The sequence below is a fragment of the Euprymna scolopes genome, chromosome 7, assembly GCF_053919585.1.
Source record: "Euprymna scolopes isolate OS-2025 chromosome 7, ASM5391958v1, whole genome shotgun sequence".
Classification (NCBI taxonomy): domain Eukaryota; kingdom Metazoa; phylum Mollusca; class Cephalopoda; order Sepiida; family Sepiolidae; genus Euprymna; species Euprymna scolopes.
In genome coordinates this window covers 8,773,335-8,793,960 of record NC_136488.1, presented here as the reverse complement: position 1 = coordinate 8,793,960, position 20,626 = coordinate 8,773,335, and the positions used below count along the sequence as shown (strand labels likewise).

General features: G+C 32.9%; 1 protein-coding gene across 1 annotated transcript in view; it reads right to left on the bottom strand.

Annotated features, from left to right (window-relative positions):
- The window catches only part of LOC145279599 (uncharacterized), a 1,226,395-nt gene that overhangs the window by 461,294 nt on the left and 744,475 nt on the right, over positions 1-20,626 (bottom strand). The window contains exon 3 of the mRNA XM_080130763.1: positions 19,910-20,000. Coding sequence (XP_079986889.1) covers positions 19,910-20,000 — 91 coding nt within the window. The remainder of the gene's footprint in view (positions 1-19,909; positions 20,001-20,626) is intronic.

Sequence of the window (20,626 nt, the reverse complement as noted above, 5' to 3'; positions counted from 1 at the left end):
GCGTTTTCCACCATGCATAACACAGAGGTCGTATAATGCATATAAAATACGTGTAGCAATTTAAACTACTCATATATAAAGAGACAAACATAATGATCTGAATACATAAGCAATTATATATGGTCAGAGAGTAGACACCGGGTATATGAATGCAAGGCTTGCGTATAGAGAGATTTATAAGATCGGAGATTGTACCAAAGCGAAATAGAATAATGTGATGTTGCTCTTTCCTCGTGATTCGTTGTATTGCCAGCCTCTCTAGAGTAACACATATGACACACAAACATATCTATCTATCTATCTATCTATAACTTCTCTCCCAACTTTCGGATTTTGTAATCATGCCCATATGCATTTATTTTTCTTTTAAAATTGGTAAGTGCTTTTTCTTCTGGTGAGTTAATGGCGGAATAAATCCATTGATTGATATAATTAAATGAATGATTTTTCGCTAATACACAGGTATTATCAACAATTGTGCATTTCCACAAAATTAAAGGGATAAATTGTAAGATCGTCATCTTCTTGAAATGTGGAATATAGATTTTGTATTTATTTGCTCTGTAATTACATCGAGCTTCATAAATTAAAGACTTGGTATGAATAAAAGGTGAAATACAATTGAAAAAAAAAATTCACACACACATATATAACTACTTCATTTACTCACATAAATTAATATACGAAAGTATAAGTTTATGCGTAAACTTTAAGTATTTACTTCAAAAGTGCTCAATACGTAGGTAGAGCTAGTTAGTAATTTATAAAATATATATGGCGATTAAGGTACACTGAATATTCCGCGTTTCATCCACTCTAGGATTCTTCAGGCTTATGCGCATAAGCCTGAAGAGTCCTAGAGTGGATGAAACGCGGAATATTCATTGTACCTTAATCGCCATATATATTTTAAAACTTACTATATATATATATTTTATAAATTACTATATATATATATATATATATATATGTATCTCTCTCTCTCTCTCTCTCTCTCTCTATATATATATATATATATATATATATATATATATATATATATATGGATATCTGTGCAAGCAAATCCAATGAATTAACAGAAAAGCAGTATATTGTTATTAAAATAACCTGCAATTGATTCTGGAATAAATCACTATTCATTGGATTCCAGTATATTCATTATTTGAACTTTGGGTATCCTTTTTACATTAGTTTTTTCAATTTATTTTCAATTTTTTATTTTTAATCTATGGGCTCTCAAACAAAATTCCTAATTACCCATATCCATTTTGCTAACAACATTTTCTCTTATGAGATGAGCCATTTATTGAAAATCCATGGATTAAAAATACTTGAATAATTATCTTTACTCTTTGTCAAACGAGAAATTTTTGTAATTATACATAATGTAACTCAGAATGTCCATTTTTATTATTGCTCTAACTAGTTTATTGGGCCTTCTTTTATCTGCCTTTGTTTATAGTACTATACATCATGTATTCTTACTGAATTTTAGTATATATATATACATATATATATATATATATATATATATATATATATCGCACTCACGATTTTAAAATGAATAAGTTGAATATATATTTAAAATGTTGAAAACTATTCTGAAGATATTATTCCATCAAGTGAAAATTTAATTGAATGTTATAAAATAAAAAAAAATACATACATATCCATTATTCTTTTTTTTTATATGACCGGAAACACTCTAAGAAAATGAAAAATATCATTCATTGACTGCTTATTAAGTTCATGTCGTTTAAAGAAACTTCTTAGCATTGACTTTCTACTCCAAAAACTGACATTCCGACATGAGTAGAAAACTGGAGTGAGAATATTAGTTCGAATTTGACTTTAAGACAAGGCGTGTTTTTCAATTAGCTACAACGATGTTTTCATATATAACCCGATCAAATGTTATGCTCGAGTCTGACAGCTTTTATGACCAACGTACACCGCATGATGCAGAGGTTAGCGGATGGTGTTAATCGCTAAGACGATAGATAATCCACATAAGATAAACCAGCTCGTGACTGACCCAACGAACTTGCTTTATTGCACATTTTTCTTTACAAATAAAATTACTTATAAAGGCTCCAAGCCACTCAAGAATAAGCGTTAATGAGATGGATTACTAGTTTGGTGATGAATTTTATGAGATTTAAAATTATAACCACAATAAAAAAATTGTATGACTTAGAAGGACAGTTTATAACAAATATGGGATATAGGGGTCTCTGGAAGAGGAAGCTCTTTTGTATCTCGGCTGCTTCACCCTCCAGGGAGGGGGTTGGACGAGTGTCACTAGTCCTCAACAATCTTCTAATCTCTCACACTTGGCTCTACGTTGCATACATAAAGAAATAAAAATATTCAGCTAATTCCATCACATATTTCAAACGAGATCACGGCGGGAGATGAAGAATGAACGAGACCACGGCGAGAAATGTAAAAAAAAAAAAAAATGACGAAGGAGTGAAATGAAAATAATGCGAGAGATTCACATAGGAATTACCAGCAAGAAAATAAGCGGAAGACCTGAATGATGATAGATATATTAATGAGTAGAAAAAAAAACAACAGATAAAAAATGGTGGTTTGATTTACAGTCAAACATTTGGATATTTTTCAGGTGATTTTACTGGGTCATTTTATATAATTAATTTAAATAGAATTTTACATCCATCTGGCGGAAATAGCGGTTTCATACATTTCCTAATATTATCAGTACACAATTTACCGCGATATATTTGCTTCGATGTGCGGTTTTATAATTCACGACAGTATCCATTAAGCCCATCGGACAACACTCTATTGGCGGAGATAAGGGCGAGTGTAGAATAAATCCAGCGATTAGATTATGAGGCTAATGATGAAAGGCACATGAAACCAGTGTGTTTGCGTGATAACGGATAGTGTCCAATAATCACTTGAGAAATGGCGAGAGGCGCAACATTCGTGTCCGTCAATCATGCCATATTTCTAATCAAATTTTTTATATTTCAGAACTGACAGATGACGAAAAGGTGAATTATCAACCACGAAAAATAAGAGAGAAAACAGAGTCGGAACAGGACCGGGTATTTTGAAGAAGAGCCAAATCAATCGGCGCTCTTATCAAAGAAATGCTATTTTTGACGTAAACACGTGAATTAACGGACAGAAAGAATTAAATATGTCAGTGAAAAATAAATATATTTGGTTTTGGAATGTTCATTAAATGACTGGTCTCGAGTAAGTATGACCAGAGGTATATTGTCGTCTGACGACGTCTTTTAAGAGTGAAACAGTAACTTTATTGTCGCAACATATGGTAATTTTGTTTACCTAAATTGAATATATATCGCGGTTAATGGTAGCCGAATTGCACTGAAGATTCCCGAAAGGATGAAACACTAGAGTCTGTAGGTATTTAATTATAGTAAAAAAATAATTATGACAGCCCCTTTAAGAAATTCGTTTCTTATCGTTGAGTACTTTCAGTTAAATTAAAGTCGGTCAATTTAGCTCTTATGCATAGATCGTCGTATAACGATTAGATCACTGTCTGGCTGACGTAAATGAACATTTAAAATTAAAATGTTTAAATCCAACGTTATTTCACGCGGTTAATGGTAGTGATTCAATGAATTTCAAAAAACCTTTTTTGAAGTGAAATGTTTGAGTTTCATATCAAAGTTGTTTAGTATTCTAAACAAGACAAAGAATACTTTATAAATGTAATATCCTTAACCTATAAGGTTTCGATGTATTCCATCTCTTCAGAGGAGAAAATATTAGCAAATATTTATAGAAGTATGTACCCTATTTGCTAAAGTCAATGAGACACGGAAAGTCAAAGTCCAAAATAATTGATTAATCAGAAGTCATACAGCAAGAGAATTTGAAGAAAAGGATATGACAATTTTAGATCTAAATTGCGTGGTAAAATCCCAGGTGAACGTTCTTTAAAGCAGTGAGGTAATAAGATCCAAGCTGTATATTGTGCAATCCGCATAACTGAGTAGACATCCGGGTCGGGCATATTCCTGGAGAGATTTTTCTTTATGGGTCCAGTGAAAAAGTATTTTAAAGTCTAGTGGAAACCTTTTCATTAGAAGCATATATTATTATTAATGTGGCCAAGTGTTAGTGGTAAGGAGGTAATAATGAAGGGTTATAGAGGTGGGTGGTGAACACGTATATATATACATATATATACACACATACATATATATATGTATATATATTGTGTATATTTAGGCAGCATTTTCTCATTTAGACAAATATTGAATAGCACGGAATTATTCTGTTTTACAATTTTCCTTTTTATCTTCTCCAATCTCCGAATAGTCCTTTTTGTGTTCTTCTCGAAATTGTATATGTTGGATTCATAATCGCCAGCACTTCCGACAGAAGTACTTCTATCATCCTCAGGCATATTGTAGAAATAAATGTAAAATTGTTTTTTAATTTACGTATATATACATTTTTTCCTAGTCACGTGGTAGCTTGTTACAAGTAAGGTGGGCGGACATTTATATATACAAACACATATGTAAATATTCAAAAATTTATTCCAAACATTTCAAAACGTTCCGGCTGCGCTCATAATTAATATTATTTATTTGAGGCTTCTTTGTTTTAATGTACAATGTTTTGAGTATTCTTAGCCTATTTACATTTCTCTCACTCTGCAATACTCTTGTAGTTCTACCATAATTCTTCGAAATTCCGAATGTTGGCAGCCATGTCCCTTCAAATGTTGTTATATGGAGCTAGAGTCAGAGAGGTGGAGAGTCAATCTTCGCGACAATGTGTTAGTTGATTGAGATTGTCGGACTGACTTCCTCATCTTGGTTGTTATTGTCACAACGTTTCGGTCGTTTTGCCCTCCGGCCTTCGTCAGGTGAACGGTTTGTTAGGAGTCTCGAACCCAACCCTTTATTATTATTACGGGGGTACCGTGTTCGGACTCCAGCTAGGCTTTGGCACATAGTTGCTGATTCTCTGTTTTTTCAATGTTACTTTTTCACTGCCTTCGTTCAGGATTGAACTCAGCACCTTTGAGTAACTGTAAACTTTGATACAACGTCTAGACTGTATAAACTTTATAAATATTTGTATTATTTGCATTTTTCGGACTATTGTTCTCATCTCAAGTGTTATTTGCAGGACAAACAACACTTGAGATAAAAACAATACCCAGAAGAATACAAATAATACGAATAATTAATCCCCATAAAAAATTTCACAAGTTTAGCTTTTTATTTTCACACTAATCGGTATGCACGAAGAGGCTAAGTTTTACACAGTCATACCTGAAAGACTGCTACGAATATGTAAGTAAAATGTTTGTGTAAGAAATTATTTGCACGAAAAATACATTTCTATATATTATTGATCACTATTATATAAACAGGGTCAAGGTATTCAATGTATTATCTCCTAATAACAAACAAAATCGTCAGAATTACGATATACCATTTGTATCACGATGCTACGTAATAGAAAAAAGTCAAGCTGCTCTATTGTAAGCCACAAAAAGATCTAATATTACTTATTTAATTTAAATATTTTACATTCTGTTTTTTTAAAAAATTTTTTAAGATTAAGTTGTTTTGTTCCACGGCATATCAGTTTCTTTCGGTTAATTTAATGTCTAATCCAGTAATTAAAAAATGTTTTATGCTTCATGTTTTTTTTATATCTTTAATATTTATCCATGATGTTTGGTTGAGTTGTTTCACGACATATCAACCATTTACGACATATCAAATTAAAAAAAGTGTTAGGTTGGAAGTTCTCCTATATATTTACTCACAGTGTTTTTTTTTGTAGATATATAGAAAAAAAGATAGAATGACATTAATATTTTGTGCATTTTTAGGTTTTTAATCCAATATATTTAGACGGTCTGATCTATTAGCACCAGCTATACATTCTGTGCTTGCTGTAGATATCCCCGCCTGGAACTCTTAGAATCATAAATTATTGTAGACATTTATTTCTCCAGACAAATTGCAAAGTACCGTCTTTTGTGAGAAGGCCAATAAAAAAAACCTGTATTATAAATGCCTGTATATTTAAATATATTGCGACATTCAACGAACTTTATATATTTTCAAGCTTTTATTTTTTAACAACCACTTTGTCCTAGGCGCTAACATGACTCTTAGCTATTCTTTAATATGAAATATTATCCCCCCTTGCTCATTTTATATTTAATACACTTAACTTATTACAACCCAGAGAGAGAGAGAGAGAGAGAGGGAGGGAGGGAGAGGGAGAGAGAAAGTGTGTGTGCAAAAGAGACATGATGATTCAGACTTTAAAGAAAACAGCCGCTGCTTAGCCGGTACCAAATTTCAGTTGAACCGAATTGCTTACCATCCGATCATTAACACACGCGCGAGCGCGTGCAAACTACGAGCTGATCTCTGTGTCTGAATAACGTACCCCCCTTTTCCACAGCGAGAGGTGAAAAACCCAGTTCTTGTTTCGCCTTGGAATTGCTAATTCTTTTTTTTGCTTTGCGGTCAGTGAAAAAAAATCCGGTTGGAACATATTACCATCTAACTCTCAAGTCATAAGAAAGAAGATAAACGCCGAGCTTCACACACATGTTTCAAGCATGTATTCAAGACTATTTAAATTGTTTATACAATTTCATGCGTTTCAAATATGCGAACAGCAAAAACATTTTGCACTATTTGTTCTACTCAGTCTTTCATCTCCCTCTTTTCTAATGCCTACTGGAGAGAATTTGAATGCCTACTAGAAACTATTCCCGAGTGTCTTAGGTTTCTCTGTATAAAGGTTTGATGAGGTCTTGTGTAACACATTAATACTAAAACCTCGACTTTTTATGAACACATATCCCACACTCATAACCCCGATAAAAATATAATTGTTAAAATACTAGAGAGAGACCAAAGAAATCTGGGAATAAAATATAACATAAATAACACAAATCTACAGAACAGAAAGCTTATTTTTTTACAGCAATCTTTAAATGCCTTTGTTTATTTTCATATATATATATATATATATATATATATCTCGTCACGAGAGCCTAACATTATTCACGATTTACTATTAACTGATCGCCCTTATGTTAGGCTTGAACCCGACAGTACCAATGTTTTTCTGACCTTCTGTACACACACACACACACACACACACACACACACACACACACACACACACACACACACACATATATATATATATATGTGTGTGTGTGTACAGAAGGTCAGAAAAACATTGGTACTGTCGGGTTCAAGCCTAACATAAAGGCGATCAGTTAATAGTAAATCGTGAATAATGTTAGGCTCTCGTGACGAGAGTCTAACATTATTCACGATTTACTATTAACTGATCGCCCTTATGTTAGGCTTGAACCTGACAGTACCAATGTTTTTCTGACCTTCTGTACATTTAAATAAATAAATATTGAGCTCTTATACCGAAAAATGGTTTTGTATTGTAATCGAGCACTTTGTTGGAATTCTTCCCCCAAAACAGTAAGCATATATATATATATATATATATATATATATATATATATATATATATATGACTTCATTTCCCTATGTTGCATAAGCTTAACTGATTCAACCGCGTTCGTTGTGAGCAGAACATATCCATGCAAAAGGCAACTAATGTTTTTCATCACATGCAACTAAATGTAGACAAGATACAATCAAGATATAATTTATTGGCTAGTGAAAATTATTCGTTGCTTATTTTTTTTTTATTTCTTTTATAAAGCATCAAATCCCTCACAGTAAAACTGACAAGATTGCAATCTCAACGCCACACACACACACACACACACACACACACACACACACACACACCCACACCCACACACACACACACACACACACACACACACACACACACACACACACACACACACACACACACACTCCAATTGGTTTTAGTAAAACCCGTCAGTTTTAACAGCTAAGCAAGCATAAAATAAGAGGTTGGGAGAAAATCCTTCTGACAAGGTTTCGAGAAAAAGATGCTTTCTGTAATAATAAAATTCGCATAACAAATTGTTTTACATGTTAAGATATTATTATTATTATTATTATTATTATTATTATTATCACTATAATGGAGATGTGGTGTCAGTATGTTTATGCATCACATTCATATTCTTGAAAAAGAAAATGACAGAAACAAAACAATTCATCCTCAGATCGAAATTAAGATTTTATAACAGCACCGTTTTATCCAAACTAATACATGGAAGTGAAACTTGGATTCTCCAAATCAGTCAAGAGATGAACTTAGATGTGCTTCATTCGAAGTGGCTTAGAAAGAAGATTGCAAGGATCAAATGAAGTGATCGAATTACCAACCAAGAAGTCAGAGATTGCATTAATCAGCAAGAAGTATCGTCGATAATCTACAAACAACGTTTAAGCTGAATCGGACATATCTAAGATTGGTCCCAGAGAGAAGAAGCAACCAAGTACTTCAATGAACTCTTGATGGAAAAGGCGGGAAAACCAAACATGAACTGGAAATAAACACTCGAAAGAAATTTTACTGCAACGGGAAGAAACTGAAACGACGCAATGTATCTGACTTCTGATTGAAAATCATGGTTTACTTTGTCTGTCTCACGCGTCGTAGGACGAGAAAGTTCCTAAATCTAAATAAGGTATGAATTAATACATGTAGTGCTGTTGCCACATCTTGGCAGGAACTGCTCGGAGCGCCCTATCCTGCCTTGATAAAATTCAAAACTGGCTTCGAAGTTTTGGTGGTGATATCCATTTTCTCTTCCCTGCAACCTCTTTCCGACAGAAGAGATGCTGCGATCCTGTCTCTGCTCTATCGCTATTTTCATAACAAATGCTCGACTGAACTTAAATCCATGGTCACCCCTTACTAAACTTTCACAAAAATCACTCGTCCAGCTACAACCGCTATATATGTTTTCCCACTCTATCTGTGCCTTAATCTAAACGCAGATTCAATGAACAAAACTTCTTTCCCCGAACTGCCTGCTTTTGAAACACTGTTCTGCTGGCTTGCTTCCCAGTTGAATACCATATGGTGACATTAAAAAATAATGTAAACAAATTCTTGTTAAGCTGTTTTACTAGATAATAAAAATTCGACCCAATTTACACCATCAACAATTACTACACTACCATTTTACATTCATTAACTCTTATCCTTGAGTGAATTTCGAGCCTTGATAAGTTCTGACTCCTAAGTAAAAAAAGGCCCCATTTACTCTAACTTACTATATATTTTTTTAATCGAAACTTGTAATATTGTTTAAAAGGGAAATTTCGTTAAGTAGAAGCGACTAGAACTTCAAACAACACCGTCATCTAAATTATCCTACGAAGTAACATGTATGTTATTGGTTACGAATATTGCCACGGTATATCTACTTCTCTTTAAGGAAAATATTTTATATAATCAATTATTCTTTTGAATTTGTGACATTAAAATAATAAAGATAAAGGATTAGTTAAACAAAATAAACGTTTTTTAAATTAATCCGTCCGTCACCAGTGTGTTTCATGGTGTGTTTATACACCCCAATGCATAAATTTTATAGTTTTATTATTTTGTAAAATATAGTTGGTTTAGTCACTGTTAAACAGTTTGAATAACTTGTATCTTGTTGATATTAATATAAAATAATACAATCAAATAAATGATAAAACCAAGGAAAATTGTTAAAATTTTAGATGTAGATCTCATGTATTTAAAAAAAGCAGAAAATATTTATATAAATTAAAATAACAAGAAAAATGAACGTGTGTATTCAAATATGAACACAAAATGTTTTTACGAATTAAAATAGCAAGAAAAATGAATACGAGTTCATTGCATAAATATTACCTTTCAATCTGATTCACCGCCAAAGAAAAAAGATACAACTGCGCCATGCCACGTGTGCTATACCCTCACTGAGTGAGGAGAATACTAGGAGGAAGAAAAAGAATAAGTTTGGAGGAAGGAAAAGAAATAAGTTACCAACTAGGTATTGTGAGCACTTAAGCAAAGTTAGGGTGACAAAGGAACCCATGAGACTAAGATAGGGTTAATCGTATACATATTGTTTTAACAGTTTTAGTTGTGATACTAAATTGTTTTGCATATTTTTAAGTCGAAGGTTTAGCATTTATTAGAGTGTTCAACAGAACTTTAGTATTCTAGCGTCAAGTGTTTTCTAGTTTTAATAGTGTCCTGTCTGTGGAAGTACATCAGTATATATGTTGGAAATTGAATGGCTTCAGATTCAAAACGATTGTATACTTTGTCTGCCCTATGCGTCGTAGGGCGGAAGAGTTCCTAAGTTTAGCATGAATTAAAGCATGAATTAACATAAGTCACGTTTACTCATAATCGGATTACTAAACTTGTAATATTGTTTAAATGGAACTTTCGTTAAGTGGAAATGATCATAACTGAAAACAACTACGTCATCTAAATTATCCTATGAAGTAACATGCAGGATATTTTTTACGAACATTGTCACGGTAAATCTATTCTACTACGAGTAATAAAAGATTTTTTTTTTATATAATTCATTGTTTTTGCAATTTGTGACAACAAAATAAAAATAAATGAGGGTGGAACGAGGAAAAGGGTAGCTGGTTAATTTTAATGCATGTAAAGCCAAGTTTCTCTCTTTTCATCATAATCGTTTTGATCCCATCTGGCCCTAATTATATATAATGTTATTTGATTATATACATGTCTATTATATACTGTACTATATTTGTTACTAATTTTCAATACCGTATCCCGGGACTCTACTGTAGATTCAGCCACTCTGATGAGTCGTAGACGACGAAACACGTGTCAGTGGATAATTATATTTTAAAAATAATATATATATATATATATATATATATATATATATATATATATATATATATATAATCAAATAACATTATAAATAATACCGTAATGCGGGGAAAATACCGTAATCAGGATCCGGAAAAACATCGTATTCCACATAGTAACCTAAAAAAACGTATCCTAGAGCAACCGTATCCCGGAGTTTTACTGCACACACACACACACACACACACACACACACACACACACACACACACACACACACACATATATAGATGTGTGTGTTTGTGTGTGTGAGAGAGAGACACACACACACGCACACACACCCAGCGATTTAAGAAAAGTTTGAAAATTTTGGACTTTTATAACATTTTAATAGTTTTCTTTTTTTTTTATTCTTTTTATTCTTTTCATTGTTTTGCTGAGAAAGAAAACGCTTCTTTTCGATTTCCCGCTTAAAATATTGGAAAAGTTTGTGGAATGATTTCCTCCGGCATTCAATTTTATTTTGTTGGAAACAAAGAATTTTCTTCCCTGTAGAATGTGGATTTTTTTGTATTATTTTGTATTTGATTAAACAGCGCCCGTCATGTTGAACAGAAATTGCTGGCAGAAAATTGGGTGCCACCTTTTTATTTACACCATTCTATCTGCGGTTAAGTGTTCGGGGAAGCAGCGACCGTATTACAGTGTTTGCTAATGTGGAAAATCATGTTATAACTAAAATTAAGAAAATTTCTTTCCACATTCTCGAGCTCCAAACTTAAATGCAATTCATTATTCCATATAATACACTAACATATGTACTACTAGTCTCAATTTTATAGAGAGTCATCAAAAAGAGTAAAATCTAAAAGATACCGCACTATTTGCCAAGCTCCAACCTCTGTCTCATCACAACAATGTTGTATCGCTATGCCTGTTTTAAAAGTATTTTAATCGAATATGCTCTGATAAACTAGTACGTCTTCCACCCTTGACATGCATAGTCTCGACTAACCTGACAAGCAGAAAAATCCCACTCCTTCATTGTCGAGGTCCTTACTCTAATAGCTTTTTTCGCTCTGACTGTTAGACTTTAGAATTCTATCCCTGTTTCATGTTTCCATGACTGAAATTAACACACAGAAATTCAAATTAACATGAATAGAATCTAATTGGTCACCTCTCCGCAGTTCCCTGTTAGGTAGGATTCCGAATAGCAGCCACTTTCGTCCAAATGAAATGTTTGGGATTAAAAAAAAAAAACAAAATAAAAAACTAAGGCATTTAATGTTCGTACATACGCTATCAATATCACACATTAAAATAATGAGATTTTCTCATCGGCAACGAATGGTGAATAATGGTTTATCTCATGGCGCTAAGGTAAACAATTGCGACTTTACAATTTTAAAATTATTGTTACAAAATTAGATTACAAAATGGAAGTCGCTCCAGACAAGGCATGAAGCAACTTGATCCAAGAAGCCAAAACATACTACTTGAATGTCAAACACTAGCAAACGAGAACTGGTTGATGAATAAGGTTCTACCGTAGATACAAACAATTATTCTCCCTGGGTCTGAAAGGGAGGCAGTAACTACTCCATTCCAAACATATATTATATATAAATATTATATATATATAATGCATATTATACTACATATATTATATATGATATTATATATATAATATAATATTATATATATAATATATATAATATAATATTATATAATATATATAATATATAATATTATATAATATAGATTAATATATAATATTATATAATATTATATAATATTATATAATATATATAATATTATATGATATTATATAATATATAATATTATATTATGTATATAATATATAATATTATATTATATATATAATATATATACTATTATATAATATATATAATATATATAATATATAATATTATATTATATATATAATATATAATATTATATAATATATATTATATAATATTATATAATATTATATAATATTATATAATATATAATATTATATAATATTATATAATATATAATATTATATAATATTATATAATATATAATATTATATAATAGTATATAATATATATAATATATTATATTATATTATACATATAATATATAATATTATATAATATTGTATAATATTATATAATATATATAATATATAATATTATATAATATATATAATATATAATATTATATAATATATAATATTATATAATATATATAATATATAATATTATATATATATATATATATATATATATATATATATATATATATATTAGCGGGTAAATTTTTCCCTTATGTTTTTGTTTTTTATAATTTTCTTTCCGGGTAGCGTTGTTCTATTTTTCTGTAATTTACCGGCGTCACCCTTTTATGTACGTTAGTTTTCGCATTCGATGAGTATTACATATTAGCAGGGCATCGCCGGAGGTATCCTAGTTAACGATTGTTATGATGGTTGTAATATTTGTAAAAATTACACGTTATAGCAAAGTCAATATTTACAGAAAAAATATTTATATTTAGATGTTTTAATAAAAACGAATGTTAGAACATAATAATTTATAAATAGGTTGACCTTATAGACTCTGACGTAGTCTTAGATAGAGATCATTTTAAGTGGCGTGGACCTCAAGTAGAGTTTGGAAAAGACACGTATGGTTTGAGGAGACAGAGATCGGGAGTAGAGAAAGCAGACGCACTTGGAGTAGAGAGAGAGAGGCAGAAAACTGTCGTTTGTCCCTTTTTGTTACAATCCGTTGTTTAAAACGCATCTGCTATCTATACATTTTATAGCACGAGACAATACACGAGTTTAGACACACGTGCATAATATACATCCCTCCGTGTTATACAACCTCTCCTGATAATATCACAGAGGTTATTTTTTAATATTTTATCTATTTGTTTTTATATTATGAGCGCGTTCAGCTTTTTAGTGGTTTATTTTCAATCCGATTCTTTAGAGCAATTTATCGTTTCATTAATAAAATAAGCATTTTCCAAAAATAACATTGAAAAGACAGGCTTGAATCCAGTTCTCAGATTTTCATGTGAAACTTTGATTCGTCGTATACAATGAATCAATGATACACAAGTTTTTATCGTTCGATGATAAAAGTTGTGAGTTCATGCTTCCCCCGTTGTATTAACTGCTTGTAGCCCCTAACTATCCGATAGGATTTGAATTCCGTGTAGCTTTTCTGATATTTTTTAGATACGGATTTTTATTATTTGGATTCTTCGGACTACTCTTCTTATCATGAGTGTTATTTTCATGTTTCGATTATCTTCACTGGTACTTTGTCGAACTCGAGGATCTCTCCGTTGAACTTAGGAATATACAAGTGTTACATGATAGGGGCTGTCCCCTTTTCATGTAAGTATAAAAATAGAGAGTTTAGTTAAAATGAAAATGAAATAGCAATAGACGAAATTCGAACCTCGTAATTTAGGTTTAGAAATAGATTACGTGTGAGAATTTAAAAATGTAAAACAAACGTTTGTTTTAGAGTAGAGAAAAAATATTTCAAGAAAACAATGTGAACTGTCAAGTTTGTTATGAAATTTTAAATTGAAAGAATGCAGCTTATAAGATAATGTTTTTAACATATTGGAAAAATAGGTTACTGAGTATAGGTAAAAATTCCTTTTGTAGAAATAGGAAAAGTTTTGGACACGTATGTCCAGAACACGTGAAAGAAAGCACATGTTTTAACATGTGTATGACGTCACGGAAAATAGAAAGTTCTAGGAATAGAGAAAAAACTTTAGAGTTGGTCAGTCAGAAAAAAAAAACTCGGAGAGAGACAGTCAGTCGTCTAGGAAGCGAGACGTCACTTCAAGAAAAAAATGTGAAACTTTGAATTCTTGATGATGGAATCACGGCCGGTCGTGTGACGAAATAAACCATCATGTGTTTTGTAAAGCTCGTCTTGTGTTTATGATTCTTACAAAAAGGTAAAGCGAAAATTGTATTATATATCTGTGTTATAAAATGTCTTAACATACACATTTCATATCCACAATGTGAATCAACATCCCATGTCTACACAATGTCTGAACAGTGATCAAAATGTCCTCACTCAAAGAGCTTCTCCCTCTCTTCCATTCTACACATCTAAGGAATGAACATTTAATATATAAGAATCGTTAAAAACGAACAATCTCTCTTAGTCTTTCAACATCCCTCTCTATAATAAGACAAGAACACTCACTAAGATACAGCATCACTTATAATAAGACTCTTCTAAGACTGCGCGTATAATAAGACTCTCTCAATGAAACCCCTATATGTAACACAAGGACCCGTAGCGTAGTGGATAAAGTACTGGTAAAATCTAGTTATAAAATTACACTTCTGTGGGTGGAAGGTTCAATACGTAGTGCAGGCGAGACTAAATACAACTGCGCATTGTTTAGGACGTTTACCTTGTCATAGCTGACAGAACGAGAGCATGCTACCTCTGTAGAATTAAACAAAAAGTTCCACTCAGAATTTCGCGCAGATTTTCAAGTTTGACAAGATATGCTTGAAGAAGGTCCGAGGTTACACCGACCGAAACGTGAAAAATGACACTGAAGGTGAGACCAGTAGTCCGAATAATCCAAATAATTCCGTATAGCTTATTTCATCTGTAGCAAGAAGGATGTTGAGATTAAAAATCCTTCGAATCATAATTATGTATATAATACTCTGCTTATTTCTTTCTTAGTTAGTCCGTATGTTACGATTTGAAAACGGCTAAATACAATTTTTGACGGCTAAGCTTATACAAAATAGGCTACCCGCGAAAGTTGGCTTTAAAAAGGCCAATCTGACAACCTAGTACAAGAATATGAGAATGACTTTCCTTTGATGTAGCATCGTTTTCAAATATTATTGGTGGGAATTTTGACCTGCAGCGGTTCTTCACCGAAGAAAAGTCAGCGAAAGGTTGCGTTAAAAAGGGAACATTCAAAAGAAACAGGGTAAAAAGAGCACTGTTTGCTAAAAGGTGCTGGACTGAAACATTAATTAAAGATTGTCTCTTACAATCCGATTTGATTATTTGCATTGACTCATGTAGCACACTATTAATTTCTAGGTATATATTAATACTTACTAATTTATCTCATTTGGGTCAGTTCCATATTCCATAAACAATGGACACTTTATTTTATATAACTGTTTGTAAACTCATATTTGCTGCATGTCATTGATTTTTGTGTCCCTAAAACCAAGTTTTTCTGGCTATACCGAAAATATCAGCTTTATCAAAACATATTTGTTGCTTAAATATGTTGCTGATTCCGTGTAATTTCCATGGGTCCTGCTAGTAAATTTATATTTTTGAGCACAGTGGCATAGTTTTCGTTACCAACAGAAATGATTATTATAAAAAAATAACAATTCTGAAGTTATCAGAGCTGATTTTTGATTTGCAGCGTTTTAAGATTTGTGTTTACAGAATTGGGCCAGAGTCCAAATATACCTCTGTTAGCCATTATGGAAACGAGGCGATCATTCTTTTTTTTTAATGAGTCAGATTATGATTGGTTAGTTTGTAAGTTTCGTTACTATCGTTTTCTTTTAATAGAAAAGGAAAGAGAAGCGAATCTATTTGAGAGTAGACAAGATGAGATAAAAAGTAAAATAATTGGTGAAAGAAACGCAAAATGATCAGAAAAATTTTTTTTTTCTAAAAAGAAAATGGCCGACATGTTCTAGAACGACATCAAGTAGAACTAAGGCAAATAATGATGTTATTTTCCGGATTTTTTTAAAGATGGGATTGAGCATTTGAATTATGTGGATGACTATTTTTATTTTCGATGGTATTCCATAATATTTCAGCCGAAGTAACCTCCTACGTTTTATATTTAATCATAACTGCAGTCAAAAGTTTCACATACATTTTTAAATTCATTATAAAGTTGGCTGATCTACCCATTTCAGGAATTAATAGGCGAACGCAGAAAATAAATATAGTTACGAGGGGCGTGCAATAAGTAATGCCCCTGACCCACTCCCATAGGAGTACAGCAACGAAACTTGGCACATTTATTAGTCTTTCTCTACATAGGAACCACCCAGAGTTATGCATTTCTCCCATCGTTTGATGCAGCTCTGGAGACCATTTTTGTAGAACACCCCAGGTTGGTCCTCTAACCACGACGTGACTTCAGAAACCAAGGCTGCATCATCTGGGAAACGCTTTCCTTTAAAAAACAACTTCATGGCTGGGAATAAGTGAAAGTCAGAGGGTGCAAGGTCAGGAGAGTATGGAGGATGGAGAAGGATTTCATAACCAAACGTCCGTGCTTCTGATCTGGCGACATACGATTTGGGGACCGGAGCGTTGTCCTGCAGGAAGAGGATACCTTTGTTGATCTTGCCCCGCCTCTTGATTTTGATAGCTTCCCTTAATTTCCTCAAACATGAAGCATAATAGGCTCCTGTAATTGTGGTACCCTTTGCCAGGAAATCTGTCATCACTACTTCCTGGTCCCAGAAGACTGTGAGCATGACCTTGTCAGCGGAGGGCTACACCATTGCCTCCTTTGGAGGTGTTGAGTCCAAGTGCTTCCACTGCATTGACTGGGCTTTGGTCTCTGGATCATAGTGATGGACCCAGGTTTCATCCTGTGTAATCAGTCTTTTGAAAAACTTTGACCCATCTTCTTGGCACATCTCCAAAATCATCCTCGAACACTCGACGCGTTCTCGCTTCTGGAATGGTGTGAGCAACCTGGGAATCCATCTGGCAGACACCTTATGGTCATGAATGATAGTTTCCACAGACCCTGTACTAATCTTGACATCTTGGTCTATTTGGCGAATAGTAATGCGCCGATCTTTCAAAATGGCAGCATCAACTTGAAGGGCAGATGCCCCATCAATGGCAGAAGGGGGCGACCAGGTCTGGGAGCTGTTTATACAGACTTCCGGCCATGTTTGAATTCACGATGCCAGCGTTTTACAAAGTCATATGATGGGGCATTATCACCATAAGTTTCTTTCATTTCATCAAAGGTCTCCTGTGGTGTACGTCCTTTCAAATACAAAAACCGGATCACTGCTCGACATTCAACAGGCTCCATTTCACACCTGACTCAGTTCAAACACCTGTAAAACAGAAACCACAATTAGTTCAGAGCTGTTATTTGCCGCATAACCCGTAGAGATATAAATCATTGCACATGAAAAATTTCAGTTAGATCAGACAACTGGAAGTGGGTCAGGGGCATTACTTATTGCACGCCCCTCGTACGTCGTGGGCAGCTATTGCCACCAAATCATGACATATACTTCTGTAACAACATTTGTTATTACCCTTTGCTAATTATATTACTGTCTCTTGATTATTACCGGTTTACAAGGCCACAAAATCCACATAAAAGCCCACGTACCTATAACAGAGATGCAAAAAGCAGTTTATCTACGTTGGAGAAGATAATAATGCAATAATGCACCATAGTTTCACGGATGTGAAATGTGTCTATGAAATGGACAGAATAAACACGTATATTCTCAATACTAAAAGTATGGGTAACATTACCCCAGAGAAACAGAACAGTTTGACATTAGTTTAATATTTCATTCCGAATACTGAAATTAAAATATAACGTAAAGAAACCTTATGTCTAGTCTCATTATAAATGGTTTTGATTTCAGAAAATGTCTAAAATTAAGTGTTCAGCAGTTTAGAGAAATTGAAATTCAATGGACAAACTATGAATCTAATTGAATGCAAAGATGAATTATTTGAACTTTCATATTAAGTCATGAAGTCCGGTTAAAATACTTGAATAAAATCAAATTTGGATAATAATCAAATTATTATTCTTAAAACGTTACAAAGTGCAAAATATCAAATTTCTCAACTCCTTACTTAAAATTAAGTTAAACTTACCGACCACCAACAGTCACTCGGAAGAAATAAGATGTAAGCGTGGCACACAAAATAACACACACACACACACACACACACACACACACACACACACACACACACACACACACACACACACACACTATCATATTAATATATAGATTATTTGATCTTATTCGTCTTCACAAAATCATTCATCACATTATATGTTTAAGCTAGGAAGAAAAATCTGCCGCCATATACACATGGGAGTTGTTTTGCAGTTGTGTTACAGAAACGAGTTCTTGTTTTCAATTTCTTATAAATCGAAAGCTAACATTGGGTCTTAGTCAATAAAGATTCCATGAAAATAATGATAGAGTAGAGAAAAAGGAGTATAAAAAAGCCGAAAACGTCTTCAATCACTGGATTAAGAAAGCAATTTTGTTCCCTTACATGGATAGAAAAAAAATGCTCCGTGTGTTTTATAGAGTACGCTGAAATTTACTACTTTTTTTCATGGTTATTCGATTATGTTTTTTTTTTGTTATAGAAAACGATCCAGACAAGGTGTAAAACCACTTGATGTAAAGATGATTGCTGTAAAGATAGAAGATGCCTATTGGGCTTAATTTTGAAAAGAAGTCATCAAGAAGAGAGTTCAACAGTTAAACATTATTTTTAATTGGAATCGTTTGGAGATGAGTAATTTGTATATTTATTTGTGAACGGTTATCCTTATCTTCATTGTTGTTTCACCACGTTTTGCAGTGAATACAGTTGTTGAATCTCTACGGTTGAAGGTAAGCATTGTCTGAAGATAACAAGTTCAATCCTATCCAAAGCAGACCAGAGAATTAATTGGCCGAAACGTGTTGAGACAACAACTACGGAAGACAGTAATTACTGAGTATACAGTTAAGTGACTCAGCATTCCTATAATGTCACGATTAACCACCTGAAGAAGGCCAGAGGAATAGTTGGCCCAAAAGTGATGGAACAACAACAACTATGATTATGAAGATAACAGTCTGCAAATAAATAAATATCTGCAGTTCATGGAGTTGTATTAGAATGATGGATCAAAAGACCGAAATTGGAGAGAACAAGACCAAAGAGTAAAACGAGCTGAAACAAAAAAGCGGGAAATAGACCAGAAAGATTTTATTCAAATAGTGTTTGCTATAGAAATAAATAGCTAATATATATGCTAAGCTTTTACTTACCACATAAAACAAAGCGTATCGCATAACGTCTTCATATCCTTCGATTGTGGCCAATACACTCATAACTAGGCACGTAAAAACGGTTAAAAATCTGAAAAGAAAACAGGAAAAAAAGATTTCGTTTAATGTTTAGAACGATTTTATCAAAACAAAATATTAATACTTCTGTTAATTTCTACATGATTTATCATTTAGAAATCTTGACAGGTATTATCCTATTAATACCTTATTGAATTGATGTTCCGATCTCTATAGATATCTCGGCAATCGAGACCGATTTTATTCGTTTTACTTAGTAACAGAGTTTCTCTCCATATTAGACACTGTCCAAAGGAGTCTTCAATCTAATAGGTTGCCCACTATCAACCACGCCTTAACACCTGTCATATCGCCGCAATGCTGCATCATTGCGCCTGTTTTACAAGTATTTTAATTGCAATTGTACCTTCCCGGCGTACATACCTTCCAACATGCCCGACTGGTAGCTAAATGAACCCCTTCACTGTAGATGTCCCTAGATGCCGAAATTCCTTCTATGTTTTTTGCCTCTCTGATTAAATTAACATGTTGAAAATTGAATGTAATGTGAACAATTATCTAGCTTCTCAAATCCCTACATAATGCACTTGTAGATAGGATCCCAAATAGTGCTTTCTATGTCACAGTGGCAATATGACTTTTTTGGGTGAAATAAATTTAAATATAACAAAAAATACA